This window comes from Pseudorca crassidens, chromosome X, assembly GCF_039906515.1.
Source record: "Pseudorca crassidens isolate mPseCra1 chromosome X, mPseCra1.hap1, whole genome shotgun sequence".
Lineage (NCBI taxonomy): Eukaryota > Metazoa > Chordata > Mammalia > Artiodactyla > Delphinidae > Pseudorca > Pseudorca crassidens.
In genome coordinates this window covers 36861638-36879786 of record NC_090317.1, presented here as the reverse complement: position 1 = coordinate 36879786, position 18149 = coordinate 36861638, and the positions used below count along the sequence as shown (strand labels likewise).

At 45.9% G+C, this 18149-nt stretch overlaps 1 protein-coding gene across 4 annotated transcripts in view; it reads right to left on the bottom strand.

Annotated features, from left to right (window-relative positions):
* Positions 1-9006: 9006 nt before the first annotated feature.
* The window catches only part of CHRDL1 (chordin like 1), a 115009-nt gene continuing 105866 nt past the window's right edge, over positions 9007-18149 (bottom strand). For all 4 annotated transcript variants that reach the window (XM_067723158.1, XM_067723156.1, XM_067723159.1 and 1 more), the window contains exons 10-12: positions 16848-17015; positions 14510-14599; positions 9007-11392 (exon numbers count right to left, since the gene is read on the bottom strand). In XM_067723158.1, coding sequence (XP_067579259.1) covers positions 11262-11392; positions 14510-14599; positions 16848-17015 — 389 coding nt within the window. In that variant the 3' untranslated portion in view covers positions 9007-11261. The remainder of the gene's footprint in view (positions 11393-14509; positions 14600-16847; positions 17016-18149) is intronic.

Here is an 18149-nt window from a genome sequence, read left to right as displayed (position 1 = left end):
GTCAGTTTGCATCAGCTAGGTAGTATTCTAACCATTTTGTGTTCATTAACTCATTTATTTCTCAAAGCAATGTTAGGAGACGGGAGCAAATAATATGATAAAACAGTAAGATGAGATGCAGAGAGATGAAATGACTTACCCAAGGTCATACAGCAAGGCCAGGGACCCAGGCTGTCTGATTTCAGTGCTGGTGTTTGAACCACTTCATTCCACTTCACTACCTGTTGTTTTTTATCATCATCTTGTAAGAATATACCAAGTCAGATAAATGATATCAATAGGAATCAACTTTCTGTGGAGCTGAAGACACCTTAAATTCATAGGCTCTGGGTATTAGAGGTATAAGGGGCTCAGATATGGGGAGCTTAATATGGCAACTGTACTGACCTCAATACTCCTGATGACATTTGTGGTTACTTTTTTTCAAATAACACCTTTATTGAGACATAATTCACATACCATAAAATTCACCTTTTAAAGTGTACAATTAAGAAATTTCTAGTATATTCTGAGTTGTGTGTCTCTTTTCTGTTAGCTCTGTTTGGGGAATTTGGTTCTTTTGTATTTGTGACAATAGTCAGACTTTGATTCACAGCCTATTGTTTGGCCATCTTCGCTCCCAAAAGTCAAACCCTGGGTGTTCCACCAGCTTCCTCAAGCATTGATCTTTGTGGAAGTCATCCAAATGAGCATTTAGGGTGACTCCCTGAAACACACGCATTTAAATTGTTTTTCTTTTGTCAGCTATTAACTAGCCCTACCCAGACCTCCTATGGAAAATACACCTGTGAGGTAGATGGGAGAAGCTCCACCCTACCTTACTGGCCCAAAAATATCTTTGGTATGAAACTTTTAAAGAGATTAAACTTCCTGTTTCAATCATTTCTTCTGGTTCAGACAGTGGTTCTTAATCTGAGGCCACAATCCTTAAGTGAACCAGGGAGTTATCATGAGGGACCTGAAAATCTACCTGTGGATGAGGCATTGTCTTTATTTTGGATAAATATGTCTTACACGTATATTTACTACTTATTTATAAAACGTACGTGGATGCTGTTGTAATTAATAAAGCACAGAACCTTCTAAACATGTAGCTGAATTCCTAGTAGCTTTTCATTGTATAGTTTCTCAATCAGCAGATATGAAAGTACAACCACTATCATGAGACAATCAGAGAGTTTTGAGCCACAAAAGAAGTCATGTAAACTCAGAGTTGAGGAATCACTGAGTTAAATAATGAACCTACTTCATAGGATACAAAGTTTTCACTTAGTAGGACATCAACTTATCAGCAGTCATTAGTACGGTAGTCTGAATTCATTGGATTGCTTCAGGGTAGGCAACGGAACAACTCCACCATAAAATCAGAGTGGGGATCAGAAAACACCCCAGGCAGGTCTAGTGGGCTAAAAAGGTCAGCCTTCGGGGTACCATGTGTGCTTGGGGAAATTGATTCTTTTTGTATTTATGACAGCAGTCAAACTTTGATAGATTATTGTTTGGCTGGTACCACTCTAAAAAGCCAAACCCCAAATGTTCTCCAGCTTCTTCCAGTGTTGGAAGACGCTAAAGGGGAAACAAAAGGATGCTGAGCACCAAGGGTGGAAGCTAAAAGGGAGGAGGGAGCTGCCAAATACGTGACCAAGACCAAATCTGCCCACTTAGTTTGTTGGGAGTGCCAGGAGATAGTAGTGTCTACCCCAAAACCTTAGCAGACTACTCGAGACTTCTTTTGAACTTCTCCTTTCCCTTTTCTTTCCCAGAATCTCCTTCCCCTATACTTGCTTACAAACCTTTCCCATCCCATCCAACGCAGAGTCCCACTTTCTCTCCAAAGCTGTTTAATGAGCTTGAATTGTCTCGTGTTTTTCTGGAGGGGTTCCTTCTTCAACATTGCCAGAATGTCTCAATATTCTTGGAGCTTGTCCTCAGTTTCCAGAACTTCAGGGCATCCCATAGGGCACAGCTCTGACTTCAAATGCACACTGACCTTTTCCTCTCAACCAAACATCCTTCTCCTTCCCCGTTGCATTGCGTTAGAGCCTCCTCAAGCCTGCTGTCCTGCTCCAGGCATGACCCTGCCTGCGGCTTGGGGTTAATATCTGGTCCTTTCCAATCCCACCCCATGTGATTGTGTCTTTGTTTCAGATCCAGGAGAGTAATCATACTCAGACTGGGTCTCCACTAGCCAAAGCAAAAGAGACATTTGAGGAAACAGTTGGCCAGTTCCTGCAGAAGGGGGTTTTGGGTTGCCTGACAACCAACTGATTGCCTCAGTTCTCCTTTCTGCCTGACATGACCTCAGGGCCATAGATGGCTACTTTCCTTGGTGCTAACAAGGCAAGTGTACAATGACTTCAGTTGCTTGAGAAGAGGCTGTATCCCAAGAGGTACTCCTGAGAACTTATTTTCTTAGAATTGCAGAGTAAAAGGTTCCTGAGAACTGGGTTGAAAACTTTGTGTCTGCCTCTCTCCAACCTCTGTCTGACTGCCATCTAGTGGCATATGAGGGCGGGGGGTGAGGGGGTAGGAGTGGGAGTGGTCCACAGGGTGCGGTCAATAAGTGGGTGTTTTGTCTCTGGAGAATTTGAAAACAATAATAGAATCGACTAAAAATTAGACTTATTATCACCATGCTCCAGCAATTCTAAACAATGTCAGTGATAAAATACTTCTCACTTTGGTATGTCACTTCCCCCACTCCAGCACTTAAGCAGTCCCCTTCTCCCCGCTGGAGAGCCATACTTAATGCTGACTTTGCAGCTAATCTTTCAGATTCACATCTGTTCCCTTCATCAAAATTTCCCTGTCTTGATGAAGGGAATAGATGTGAATCTGAAGGATTACCTGAAAAGTCAGCATTACATGTAAAACTAACACAACATTGTAAATCAACTATACTTCAATAAAAATAAATAAATAAAAATTAAAAAAACATTTCCGTCTCTTGCGTTCCATCCCTTTAGGGCTCTGCTATCTACTTTCCTTGGTGGAATTTCTTTACAGGGGAGGACTTCCAGTGGCTACCCCGCTCTCCCTACCAGGAGCGCCTACATTAAAACAGGAGTCACCAGAAGAATCAGTGCTTTAGTTCGATGCTTATTCAAATTCTTTTAAAGCAGTGAAACCTTGTTTGCAAACAAAATACTGTGTGGAACTCCAACTCCTAAGTCTTCTTTAAGCCTGTCCTTTAATGTCATTTCCTCAGGGAAATTTTCTTTGCTCCTCCATGATAGGGACAAGCCCCCATGATCGACATTCTCGTAGCACCTTGGACTGATTCTTTCATCCCACCCATCACACCTGGAATTACGTGTTCTCAGGTAGACCTTAATCTCAGTGCGTGCAAATGCCAGGTTTCTCTTGTTCACTGTTGAAACCCCGGAACCAAGCATAGCACCTGGCCCTCTGCAGGTGTTCCATAAAGAGCTGATGAAAGAAGGAAGCCTACCTATTACTATAGCCTATAAGTAAATGAACACTGCAAATGGCCAAGTCGCATGTCACACTGTGGCTTTTATTGACATCATGGTCAACAACAACCTCCGGATCATTTTTCAGAACCGAAAAAGTGGTCAACCACGTTTTCCTACCTTGTAGTCATGTGATGACATTTTAAAACTAAACGCAGCAGCCCCAGCTCTCAGTTTCTAGTGGGTAAATTTATTCCTCCCCTCCTTGGCACTAAAATCAGGTTCTTGCTCTTACTAAGTCCTGGCTGAAGTCCTGTGGGGACATGCCCTCTCCTTTTCTATACCAGGACCTCCTTTTAGCAATCCCAGGTTGGCATTTCCTTTAAAACCAGGCTCCGATTCCACTTTCTTCCTGAAACAACCCAAGCCTAGACTGTTTTCCCCTTTCTCTGAACTACTAGAGTTCAAGAACAAATGGTTCATCTAACTTTAAAAACCCTGGAATTTACTGTGCCCTTGTTACATGCCGGTCACCATCATGAGCACTTTACATGATCTCATTCAAATGTCACCACAACCCTATGAGGTGAGGATTATTCTTCTCCCCATTGTACAGATAAGGAAACTGAGAGTAAGAGGTGTAGGAAGCAAGGAGAAAGGGAAAGAAATGTGAACCGTTTGCATGTATTAGCTCCCTGTCTCCTCCTGGTTTCCTGATGGGAGTGGACTCCCTGCAAGGTTTGACCCCAAAATTCTTATTTTATTTTTCATTTTGCTGAGCCTTTAAACAGAGGTGAACATCTTGATCACAGGACTGAAGATGGCTAAAGCCCTTCTGCAGTGTTTCCTCGGGCAGCTATTCGGACAGGAACAGTAGGAACGCCTTGCTTACTTGGGGCCGCCTACTTCCTCCAGCCCCCCCCCCAAAAAAAATCAACCCTCCTACACACACACACCTCCCTCCTACTGTCTCCATTGTCAGAAGGTTTTCGCTCACCCCAGCCCTCTGCCTGTCATCTTGTAATTGGGGAATTCATTTCAGGGTAATAAAGAGTAGTAAAGTCTTTAGAAGTGAAAAGGTATCGGAGGGTTAAGAATTCTCCTTCACTTCACTGAACCTGCTTCCTTCTGAAGGCCCAGACAGCTGCCCTGAAGGAACTCAGGTTCTGATTGTTGAGTGAGGTAGCTAATGGTGGAGTCCAAGGTTCTCTGAGGAGCAGGCAAGCCTGGGTCTGGGACGGCGGGATGTGAAGAGGGGATGACAGCACGGGGGACCCAGAGAGCACGTGTGATGAAATGGAGAGACGAGGCTGGCAAGTACAAGCTTTGCCTTCTTTGAGATTTTTGCCTGGAGCCTGCTCTTCACCCCCTTCTCACCCGCCCCACCCAGAAAAGTGAAAGGAAACTCCCTGCTTGCTCATCTCTCCACCCCTCTGCCCGTGTCCCCAGGACCGAGCTTAAGCAGGTACTAATTAGTGCTCTATATAATTTGGCTACGTTCAAAGTTCAAGAGGCTTGTGTGGACTGGCCTGGAGATCTCAGCATCAAATAGAATGTTTCTATAAGAAAATGCATGCTGGATTCCAAATTTTGGGCCAATATTTCATTCCTAGATTGGGGACTGCTTATACTTGGAGGCAACTCAGAACTCCTCTTGTCTACATTAACTTGAAGCCAGGCCTTGGGTCTTTTGTACTGTCCATTTTGTGAAGGCTCTAGACACACCATGTGGGAGTCTAATTATTCATTCATACACATATAGACATGTAAGTTTTGTAATATGTACTGTAGCTATTCTAAACCTTGCACTACGATATAGATAGTATATATAGAAATATAGACGCTATACTTATCCACAATATTGAAGTCTAAGCAAGAATCCTTCACAGCTGTGAGGCTGATACCACAAATGCAGGGACATCTTGCTTTAAGCACTAAAAAAAAGAAAACTCTATGTGTAAATCCAATATTTATCAGTGATTTTAAAAGATACCTTATGCCATAATGGAAAAGAATATATATACACATACATATATATATATATATATATACTTGAATCACTTTGCTGTACAGCAGAAATTAACACAACATTGTAAATCCACTATACTTCAATAAAAAAATATAGAGAGATAAAATAAATAAAAGACACCTTACAGAAAATCATTTTTCAAGGCAAACAAACACTTTTTCATTTGTATTTGTTAACCCAGATTTTATTCGTTTTCCTTAGGTACAGAGAAAATGTCCTGAAGGCTGGCCTCACCCTTGGATATTTAAGTAATCCCTGGACTGCTTTCTTTCCCAGCTGGAGAAAGAATCTCATCACATTGACTATTCACTTGGCAAATACTTACTGAATGTCTGGAAGTGCTGGGCACTGAGTCCCTGCCCTCTCAGAGCTTTCCAGACTTATCAGGGAGACTGTGGCTGGGCAAATGCTTTAAATTTTAACACATGAAGGCATGTAAAAGGTGAATGCACTCCATGTCCTTCTCTCTAAAATAGGTCAATAATGGGACCTATCACATTGGGCTGTGGTGAGGATTAACTGGGAAAACATACATGTCAATCGATGACTACAGTGGCTGGCACAGGGTAAGTGTTTTGGTTGTTATTTCCTAGGAGAAGAACGAACTGTGCCTGAAAGAGGTGGACAGTCTGAGATGAGCAACGTGAGTTTTAAAAAATGAGTATGTGTTCGTGAAGGAGAGACATCAGAGGATGAATGTTCCAGGCAAATGGAGCTGTGTGCCAAGGCACAGAAGTACTAAGGACAGAGTAGGTACCTGGAGAATGGATATGGCATGTTGGAGGATAGAGTACATAGGGAGAAATGGAAAATGGTGGCAAACTCCGGGGAGGAGCAGGCAAGGCTCCAGAGAGGAGGTGACATTTGGACTGGGTCTTGAAGGATAAGTAGGAGTTTGCCAGGCAAAGAAGAGGGAAGAACATACTAGTGGTGGCAAAACATACACAAAGGCACAAACTTGTAAATGTGTATGAAATATTTGGGAGACGTCATGCTGTAGCTGGGGCTCTGCATTCAGGGACTTCTCTCTTCCGCTTGGAGGTTTCAGAGGTATCTGAACTTGTTTGGCAGACTGGTGGGGTTGGGCTCCCTGAAGTCAATTTGCACAAGGGATTCATTGGGGAATAAAAGCAGTACATGTGCACCGAAGGAAAGAGGGATGAGGGGAACAGACTCACATCTGTCTTACAGGCTTATACGTGCAGACCTCAGAGATATTGCAGGTTCAGTTCCAGACCACTGCAATAAAGCAAATATGGCAATAAAGCATATTACACAAATTTTTTGCTTCCCTAGTTCATATGAAAGTTATGTTTACACTATACTGTACTCTATTAAGTGTGCAACACCATTATGTCTAAAAAAACAACATGCATACCTTAATTTAAAAAGACTTTATTGCTAAAAACTGCTAACGACCCTCTGAGCCTTTGGTGAGCTGTAATCTTTTTACCATAGTAACATCAAAGATCACTGATCACAGATCACCATCATAAATAGAATAATAATGAAAAAGCTTGAAATATCACGAGAATTACCAAAATGTGACACAGAGACAAGGCATGAGCAAACGCTGTTGGAAAAGTGGCACTGAGAGACATGCTTGAGGCAGGGTGGCCACAAACCTTTAATTTATAAAATACACAATAGCCGCAAAGCACAATAAAATGAGGGTGCCTGTGTTCAGCAGAACCTCTCCACATTGGCAACTGAGCCCTGAGAAGAGCTGAAAGTGGAACCTAAAGGGCTTGTTAAAGGCTTGTTTCCTTGAGAAACTCCAGGAGACTCTGAAGCACAAGAAGACTGTGCTTTGGTCCATGTATTATGTACTCATCAACTACGTGTTAACTGTTTAATGTAAGGTGGCAAAGTTTAACATCGCAGGGGGAGAGAGGAGGGCCTTCTCTCCACTTGTGCACGGGATACGGTGCCACTGTGGAACACTGAGGACTCCAGAGCAGCACCAATGTGGTGGCGCTTCTAGGCCAGCAGAAGGAGCACCCTCGGGCAATGTCACAGCTGGCGGCTGTGGTGACCGTCACGAGACATGTTCTGATGGAGGCAGCGGACGGCCATTTTTTCCAGCAGTACCTCTCACAGAGGATGACCAAAGCAAGAATGAACTAAAAGGGTGGGTAATGTGGTCGCAGGCAGGACTTGTCCTTGTGCCCTTATGAGATGATCCTGAGGGCTTTCTGGGAATTCCTTGCAGGGGTGGGTAAAGACTATACAGGGAGGAAAAGACCCTGCGACAGGAAGATAAGAGCAAAAAGCAAGAAACATGGGCTACATTGAGGAGACCAAACTGATAGGACTTGCTGAAATTTGGATGTGGGCGATCAGGAAAAGGGAAGCCTGCCAGATGGAGCCAAGGCGTCTGGTTTACATGGGGTTCCCCCAACGGAGGCGGAGCAATATTGGGATTTACAGCCCATCATTCCAGAAGAAAGTATGTCAGGCATAAAGAGAGACCAAGCCAACAGAGATGACGGGAATGAGGTGTAGCTAATTCACAGTAAGGGGATGGCAACCAAAGGCTAAAAAGCTGTCCAGGCTGTGGGTCGGGAATTGAGTTTCCAGGGCTCCTCATGGGGGCGTGGCTCCTCATGGGGGCGTGGTTTCTCATGTAACCCACACAGCAGGCTCACCCTCCTTTCCCATCACCTTCCACCTGTTCCTCTCTATAGGACCCCTCCCTGCAGTATTCACACATGGCCAAATATCTCCCGTATTTAAGACAAAAACTTTCCTTTGACCTCATATCCTTCTCCAGCTACTTCCATCACCTTTTCTCTCCACTCCGTAATTGAGCATCTCTAAATTGTGACCTTGAGCTGCTGTCTCCAATTCCTCATCTCCCCACTCACTTCTGGCCTCTGCTCCTCTCACTTCTCCAATATTTCACCACCAATGACTTCTGTGTTGCTAACACCAAGGCGTCCTTTTCCGTCCTTACATTGTTTGACACTGCAGCTCTCATATCTTGGCTTCTGTGATAGCAGAGATTTAGCTGGTGTTAGGGGCCTGAGGGACTTTAGTTTGGATCAACATATGCGACAACACTTTAACCCTGCTCCCTATGCAAATGTGCCACTGAGCAGCGACCCAAAGTGAGGCCCTCTTGAAGCCCAAGTCAATGGCCTTCTGTCCCCAAGCTCTTAAAGTCTTAACCTAAATACAAGCCATAAATCAATGGCTGTTTTCAGTGCCAGTTTTGAACATCCACGGTCATGCATGAATGCTCACTACGCACAAGACAGTGGTCTAATCACCTCACACGACGTGACCAAATTAAATCTCACTGCAAGATTGAAGGCAAAGGGCGACAGTGCTACTGTTATCCCCATTTTATAGATGGGAAGACTGACACAGCTGCTAAGTGCAGAGCTGGGATTAAAAACCAAGGTCGGCTGACCGCAAAGTTCTCACTCCTAACCACAAGGTGGTAGCGTGAGAGGGGCGTCAAGCTGAGTGTGCAAAAGCCGGGCCTGCCCCTCACCTGTTACCCAGTCCAAGGTCAGTACTGCCCAGACTCAATCACTCACACAACACTCCTGGACAGGATTTTTCCAAATTAAGTTTTTTATTAATTTAAAAATCCAGAAATACGGTGACTACATAAATAAGTACCATATTTAGGTACATGTCCTGTGAGAAGAGTGAAAGGGTAATACTGCTATGTTACTCTTGTTTACACGAGTTAACTAGAAAATGGCTATAACTGCTAAATGGTGCTTATGGGCTTTGTTGTTCCGAGTGTTTATGGTATAAATAAATACACAAGAAGAACCACATCCATTCCTCTCTACTAACCGCAGGCGGCTGGGCCTCTTCTCTCTCGGTCCTACTCTGTACGCAACACTGAACACTGGAGGGATTCTACGTTGGCCTCACACAGCGCCCCAGCTCCTGCTTCACACAGCTTGGCAAAGGTGTGTCCCAGGGCCCGGGGGAAGGAGTCTATCTAGGGAAGCTCCCTGGGTGTTCCCTTAAGGTTGAGCTTTCAGAGAACACCTGGGTGGGAAGGCTTTGCGGTGAGTCATCCGCAAGGGGAAATCACTGCTTTGCTTTAGGATCCGGTGACTCGTTTCCGTTTCCACACTACGGGGAAATTGCCACCTCTGGGAGGAAGGCAGCAGCTACTCAATCACGCCCCCAACCCCCTCCTCCACCAATAAGGCTCTGTGGCCTTTCAGCCCTGGATGTCCTCCTTCCTTCCCTCCCCCCCCAACTCCCGCCCCAGGAGAATGTGTCTAAGAGGCTCGTCCCCTGAAGGCCTGACCACCAGGCCCCTACATCTCTTTTATGAGAATAGACTCCTTTATGCCAGCTTGCCATAAAGACTGGACCTTTTACATTTTTCCCTATTGGTGTCAAATAAGGAAAAAAAATTTTCCTCTTACCTATGGTCACAAAGTAGGAAACATGGGACTTCTCGGTCCTTAATATTTAAGTACTCACTAGAGTTCATCCATGCCCCTTCAGAGGAGATAAATCTAGAAGGCAGGCTTGAGATCCCTGCTGTGGAAAAGGTATAGTTTTCCCACAAAGATGATTTCTAAAGCCAGGCCTCAGAATGGATCATCTGGGCTCTGGTATTAGGCTGCAAAGAGACATTTTCGGAGCAGCCTTCTCTGGGATCCACGATTCAGATCCATGGTTGGTGCATGAGGGGAGAATGGTAGGAAGGTTTAGATCATTATCAGAATCCCCATTTCCCCAAATAAGCAATAATTCTCCTAACTGAAGCTCCTGAGGACAGAACCCCTTTGCCAAGTAAAAACCAACTCCCATAAATGGAGAAGAAGGGAAACCACCCTCTTAAGAAGCTTCCAGAATTTTATCATCTAACCGAAATCTGTGGACTAGAGAACTATGACTTCAAGAGACTAAGCGAGGATCGAGCTGTTAATTGGTGAGTTTTGTTGACTTGAAAACATACGGCTGGCCTTGCTGACTTCTATCAACTCCTCTCTTCAATAACTATTTTGTCTTATATGGATTCAGTTTCTGAAAAGTTTACCCAATTCTAACTTCTTTATGGAGGCCCCATAGGTTCAGGGAGAAAAGAGAAGTGTGTCATTATGGAAAAGTTCTTTCCCACCTCAAAGTGAAGGCAGCCAGGAAATGGTGTTCCTGCTCTTTCCCAGGGTTGATGCCATCAACAACCATACCACAGACCCAAGGGCACAGGCTTTTGTTCACAATTCCTTATTCATCCTCCAGGGTACCAACCGCCTCCAAGCTACTTCAGAGCCAGGCAAGGGAAAGAAGGGGAGAGTCTACACTGGCCTTGCCTCCGAATGAAGGCTGTAGTTCACTGTGCGTGCGTGTGTGTGTACATGTGTGTGTGAAGATGGGGAGTTAATTTTTTTAAAACACAAGACATTCTAAAATTTGAAGAGCAGAATTTCATACAAATATTTTCTCTGTACTAAAAAACTCCTACTAAGCAATTCCCTTCTCTTTCTTTCACTGGAATAACTTTCTAGATAGAAACCCGGGGGTCTTGTTTACTCTTTAACCCGTAAAGAAACGTGAAATGCGATTCTCCCAGAAACTAGAGCAGGGTTGTGGCGGCGTTCTAGCCCTCTTCCTACCACAGAGAATTCAAGACTCTTCTAGTCTCTTTGGAGGAGATGTTTAAGGGCTGACACACCACTCCAATAAAGGAGCAAGTTATGCTGTGCATGGCGTGAATAACTGACTGCATTTGAGTTTGGGGTTTTAGGGCACTGTTGATTTAAGCAAAGTAAGCCTGCAGTCCAGCCGCAGCTTGAGTTTTCTTGCTTTACTCTATCCAATACTGTCTGTCTCATCTAACAGTGGCCCTTTTCAGACCTTTCCAGGTACAAAACTTTGACCAAATCTTCAAGCTCCGTTCGGCACACACGACTTGAACACATCTGGCTGATCTGGGCTTCTCCTTCAGTGAAGATCTTCCACTGGCCTAAAAGGCAAACACAGAGTGGCCCAGAGACGTGAGAGGAGGGCAGAGCCAACGAGGTGTAGAACCGATATACCCCACCCTTCCCCACGCACTCACGGACCTGCCAGGGGAGCTGGAAGATGAGCATCACGTGATTTCAGCAAAATAGCCCCTGAAACACTTTTCTGGGGACAGGTACGGAAAATGGGCCACGGAGTCTTCATTTCAACACACAGCATTTGTAAGAATCCCAAGAAGAATACAGAACTGCCTCCTCAGGAGTAAAACCTAAGTATTGGGTTGGCCAAAAAGTTTGTTCGGGTTTTCGTAAGATGTCACAGAAAAACCCGAACAAACTTTTTCCGCCAACCCAGTATTGTTCTTGGGATTTTTACAGTTGACTTAGCATTTGCGAATTGCTCCGCTATCAGGTCGTTAGCTATTAGGTGGCTCACTCGGCAGCTGGTCAAATAAGGCACTTTGGAGACCAGTACTTGGTACATTACTGGGGCTTTGCTTACTCTTTGAGGCCTGAATATTAGTTTGGGTTGCTTGATTATTTACTGCTCTTTTCCCTATTCCTGCCGCCCTTTGTTAAAAACCGCTCCCCTCTGCTTTGTCTTATGCCCACACGCTGGCCTCACACCACCTTCAGCGGCCCTTCCAGCCTCCTATGGCTCCGCAGAGAGTTCCAGCCTCACATCCGCCACGTGATCCCTCTCTGCTCCGGTTGAACACGGCCGCATCCCTTCCGTTCCTTGTCATCCCTGCTCCTGTCCCCCTCCACTCCCTGTTGTCTCTTCCCCCGCCCCCGGAACTGTCCATACTTCCAGCGTGTCCTCACCAACTTCTCTATTCCCCCTCCTGCCATGCTAACTGAGCAAGCGGTTTTGACTGCACACCCGTGCTCAGCACTGGAAACCACCTGATGTCTCTGGACCATCCCTTTCTAACTTTCCTGGTCCCTCAGTGGTAAGATCATCCTTCCCCAGCTATCATCTTGCTCTGTCGAATAGCGTTCCTAACAAAATGTCTACCCTGGATGCCCTCTTCAGCCTTTTCAATCCTGTGCTCATGGTGCTGCAACCTGGAGAATTCTGCGAGTCCAAGGTCGGCGAGCGCCTCTTAATCCAGAACCGTTGTTGAACCTCTTTTCTTTCTCTCGCCACAGAAGACCATGCCCCACTTCCTTACGGCCTCCATTTCTCTGCTCTTTTCTCCCTTGGATTCTTCACTTTTCCCTATTCTCTTGGATTCGATGGGAAAGGAGAGATGGGTCGGGCAAGGAAGCAGCTTCTACCAAAGCCCTACGGTGTGCCAGGATCTGACAGGCACACTATATACAGGAGTCAGGCTTGCTCTGCTCTGTCCCCAGGTGACCCTGCGGGATCATCTCATTACCTACGTCCTTCAGAGGCACACATCATCTACCTCCATTATGCACCCTAAATGCTAACTGTGACAGGAAGACTTCGTTTAAATCATCTTTCAAGTGCCCCAGTGCCTAGCACAGTGCCTGGCCCACAGTATGAACAAATATATGTTCTTTGAAATTAATTGGTAATTTCAAGTCACATTATTGATCCTATAGACTCTGCCTTTTTATTCCTTACAAGAACTTCCAGCTCCTCCATTTGAATTCTCCTACTGTCCAGTTGTCTACCTGTCTCCTGCAGAATGAACAATTGACCTCATCGACGCTATGTCCAGCTGCCTATTGGATAATGCTGCTCATATGGACTTCAAGCATCTTAATCTAAACGTGTTCCAAGTAAAACTCATTTTTGTCACCAATGCCTGCTCATTCTCCAGAGTTTCCCACTGGTGAATGGCGTTACTATTCACCCAGTCCATAAAGTTGTTAATATTGGAGTCATTCTAAACTCATTTCTCTCTTTGATCCTGATCGTGACGGTTTAACCTCAGCCCCTCACAGGGACCCCTCCTCCCCTGTCTAACCGACTTAATACAGTCTAACAGCTTCCTGTTAGACTATCACCAGCTCTCTCACTAAAAGCCCACCTGCCACTGCATCCAGCAAGTACCACTTTCTAAAAAACAGATCTGAATGCATCGTTCGCTTGCTAAAACCCCCCACTGGGGTTCTCCGGTCTGGAGACCAAGTTCAACTTCTCAGCATGGCATACTGGGCTCTTTAGAATATGGCTTCTCAAAGTAGGTGCTTAATAAATGCACCTGACAGCCGAGAGACATCTTTCCAAAGCCCCATTTTGACGCCACTACACTGTGTGTAAGTTTGCAGCAAGCACCCATGCTCCTTCCGGGCCCTCTAACTACTTCCTACCTCCAACTCTTCTCAGATTTCTGTGCACCCTACGTGGCCTTTGTAATTCTTCCTCACCCACACCCACCCACCCACCTCCACATTTCTTGTTTGCTCCTGTCAAGTCTTCTCTTAGGCTGTACCTTCTCCCTAGACTGATTTCCTGACCTGTTGCCCAGTCACACCCTTCTCTTTCAAAACCCACCTCCTCCCTGAAGCCTTCCCCGACTAAGCCCACCTGGCTCTCAGGCTCTCATCTCATTGTTCTTTGCAGATTCCCCTGAGCACTTAGGTATTCAACTCTTCAGAAGTATACTAATTCATAATGAAGGCATTTTCATGTTCTGTCTCACCCATTAGAATTCCCTGTGGATAGAAATTCTGTGCCTTTTATTCCTTCAGAAGTGCTTACCCCCCACCCCACCCCCCACGCAGTGCCTAGCAGGATCTAGTCCCAGGCTCCATCTAGCGTAGAAAGTGGGAGAGCCGCAAGTATGCTTGAGTGTCTGAGTGCTTTTAAAGAAACACGACCAACCGGGGCAGTTCCAAACAGTCAAACAGAGCTTTGATACAACACAAGAATCGATATGCAGTCATCTTCTCTCTTTCTCTCTCATCCCCACCGCTGAGGACATAGCCTTCCAGATGTGAAGTCTCCACAGATAGACCAGACCTCCCACCCTCTTGAGACTCTGGGTTTAGTCACCCACAGGAGAGAGAGAGAATATCCTCTAATGCTGACATGGACCACTGCTCCTGTTCAGTGAGAGCACGGTGGGTACTTTATTTGGGGCTATGTGACATTGAAAACTGGATGTGTTTTCCAGGGAGGAGTAAAGAGAGTCACGACTTACTCAGGGTTGTCCTGGTCACCAGCTTGAAGTGATGGAGCTCCTCAAACATCCTCTTGGAGATCTTCTCAATATGGAAGTGCTGGAGGATGCCTGGGGCCAAGCACAAAGTGGGGCAGGTGGTCAGGCGCTCTCTATCTGGAACCACCAACCCCTTTTTCTGCTTGGGCTGAGCATATCATCTCACTACTGGGGCTTAGGAGTCTCGAGCGGGGCTGTGTAATGTGCTTGACCAGGAACTTGGACGGCTCGAGGGTTATAATTGACTCCATTTGCTTCCTTGGCTCACTGACCTCCCCCCTGGTTCTCTAGAGGACAGAGATAAGGGAGACAGAGCTGCTGACCGTGGGACCCGCTCCTGGGGAAAGCCACAGAGAATCAAGCATGGATGCTGGATGGAGTTTCTGCAGCCAAAAGCAGTATTAGACATTCTGCCCTTGCCCCTGGTCTGGGTAGACTATGTCCCTGCCAAGCCACCGGGCTACCCTCCTGGCTCGGCAGCGAGAACCAGCAGTGGGTCTTGCAGACAGGTTGTGTAAATGGAGAAGCCATCCTTATTCCTGAACTCACCAGATAGCATATTTTCCTTTGGGAAACAGTCACAGCTCCTTTCACTTTCCCTTATAAAAATGGGCAGAGTGAAGATAATGGGGCTCCCACAGTCTCAACCTTGCCTGAATAGATTTTATCAGAATAACACGTGAACAACTGAAAACTGCCACTTAAATAATCCTCAAGAGGTCTACAAGGAGCGACGGACATGGAGCCTGGGTTTTCCTCTATCCACTATGCACAGATCTTGATTACCCAGTGCTGTGAACAAGAGCTTACTTAGAGGCGACACTAGCAAGTTGAAAAGCGTCCATGCATTTCTGTGAGGCGAGAGATGTGGGGCGATGGATGCTTAGTGAGGTCACCGCTAAGGAAGCCAACAGAACAGTGCTTAGTCCTGGTGACCAGTTACAGAGGAGCTAGGGAGTTAGGGATGGCAAATCAACATTCCTGGGTCTAGAGCAGAAACAAACAGGGATGAGCCTCATATGTGTGTTCTAGCATATTTTTAAAGGGGTAGAGAGGAACTTGTTCTTTTGAGAAAGAAAGAAGGGAGAGAAGAAAGGCCCACAAAATACTAGAGCAGTTGTTTCTCCAAGGATGGGTCCAAGTGCCACCTGTATCAGCATCACCTTGCTATTTGTTAGAAACACAAATGTTTAGACCCTACCGGAGGCTGACTGAATTCACACTTCTTGGATGGGGCCAGGTAACTGTTGTTTTTTTTTTTAATAAATTTATTTATTTATTTATCTTGGTTGCGTTGGGTCTTCATTGCTGTGCGCGGGCTTTCTCTAGTTGCGGTGAGCGGGGGCTACTCTTTGTTGCAGTGCGCGGGCTTCTCACTGTGGTGGCTTCTCTTGCAGCGGACCACGGGCTCCAGGTGCGCGGGCTTCAGTAGTTGTGGCACAGCAGGCTCTAGAGCGCAGGTTCAGTAGTTGTGGCGCATGGGCTTAGTTGCTCCATGGCATGTGGGATCCTCCCGGACCAGGGATCAAACCCATGTCCCCTGCATTGGCAGGCAGATTCGTAACCACTGTGCCACCAGGGAAGTCCCGGTAACTGTGTTTTAAACCAGCTCCTTGTGTGATGCTGAAACTTACACAAGTTTGAGCACTCTCGAGCCTTATGCGGGAGCCAATTGAAAAAGGATGTGCGTTATTTCCCAATTCCTAGAAAACTTGACCAGACTAGATCAGCCCTAGTCTCGTAGCTATGGGATGGTGTGAACAGCTGCAGGGATGATGGTTTAAATTTGTCTTACTGCAGAGTCCCCAGCATGGTTCGAGAGACTCAGCTGTGCACTGAATGATTGCATTTTCATGTTTGTTGAGCTTCCTCTGGGAAACAATGGTAGACTACAGTTTGGGAGTTTAAAACCCTGGGTGTACATCAGAATCACCTGCAGAGCTTTCCCAACAAACCCTTAAGCCCAAGCCCCACCTGGCCAATTAGTCAGACCCTCTGCAGGTAGGCTCAGGGATTTGGTATTTAAAAACCTTCCCAGACGATTCTGGTGTGCAGCCAGGGTTAAGAAGCACTCCTCCAGCCTTGGTTGTGTGAGAAAGACAACAAAACCCAACAGTCAATACTTACTTTTTAGCCCAGGTCCTGGTTAAAGCTAAAGGCCACAACAGCAACGGTGGGAGTCATATGTTAGTTTCTAAGCAATCGGGAAATCTTCTGACCCAGAGGAACAGGTTGAAGCAAAACGAAGGTGAGTCTTCCATTCCTTCCCTGTGTCCCCCTTACAAAAATATTGACAAGAAATTAATGTCGTCTGGCTCACCCTTTCGAATGGTCCAAACGTGGACCTCTACCTGAGGCGGTCTCTCTGTCTCCAGCGCTATTTTTCTGGTGGTCTCCCCATCCTCCATGAACACAGACTCATACACGGGCATGGTTTCTTCTCCACAAAAGTAGCCTTTGCTGTCAAAGCTTTGGCCAGGAAGTTCTTCTGGAATCAGGAAGCAAGTAGAGATTTGTCATGGTTTTCCAAAACTAGGAGCGGACCTCTGTATTTATGCATCTCTTTGTTCATAGCACCACACGAGCATCAAAAGTGGACAATCTACAAGAACATTCCTACAGAGATAGAAATCCCACCCCTATTTCACTGGCTCAGCTGAGGCTGCCCCTGTAACAGCCACGAAATCACAAAGAAGCACATGACTTTTAAGTCCGCATGATGACAGAACACTGGCCCCAAAGCTACACTGGATCCACCACCACCGCATGAGAAGTGGATCTTCACAAAGAGGAAGAATGTGACGAGGTACAAATCTGCTGGGCGCTTAAGGGAACACAGCATTTTCGATGCTGGGTCAGGATCATGGTTGGGCTAGCTCAGTGTTGCCAACAGAGACCCAAGGAATGGGCTGACAGAACGCCTCGGTTAGCTTCCCTGACGTCAATTAGGCATACTTAGAAAACATTTATGACGCTCATTTATGTGCACATACTTGCCCAAAGGATCTATCCAAATTGGCTTGACATTTCTGAACGCTCTTTGATTTGTTTGTAAGCGGAATGCTAATACCGGATCAACACCAGTGCCAAAACCTAGACGTCAGATTAGTCATGTGTATGCTATGCCAAATGAACGGGTGGAAGACACAAAAAAATTGGTCAATCCCTCAACTATGGATCATTTAAAGTATAAACTAACTTGTTGGATTTCAGCTTCCAGGCATAAAGGTACCAGCCCCCTCTTACTCCCCATTCTGCTCCGCCCTCCCCTTTCCTCAGCCCGCTACTGAAAGAAGTTTCCCTTGCTTGGTTATCCGTGACTTAACTTGCTTTGCTGGCCTTGTCATCAGCACCCTCTTCAGCTGTGCACTTAAAGTGTAACACTCAAATCGGGAACAACAAAGACAAGCTGAGGACACCCTGAAAAATTCTGAATATGCGCAGAAGCCGTCTGTAAGCACATCTGATGAAAGCGGTGGGTGTTGAGTGCTTTGGGCCCGTGACTCTAATTAGGGGGACTCATTGTTAGCCAATCAGAGGCACTTGGACTAGAGGTTGTAATCAAATGGCTACTGCATGTCTCTTGCTGACCTGATTAGCTCTCCCATCCCCACCACCATTT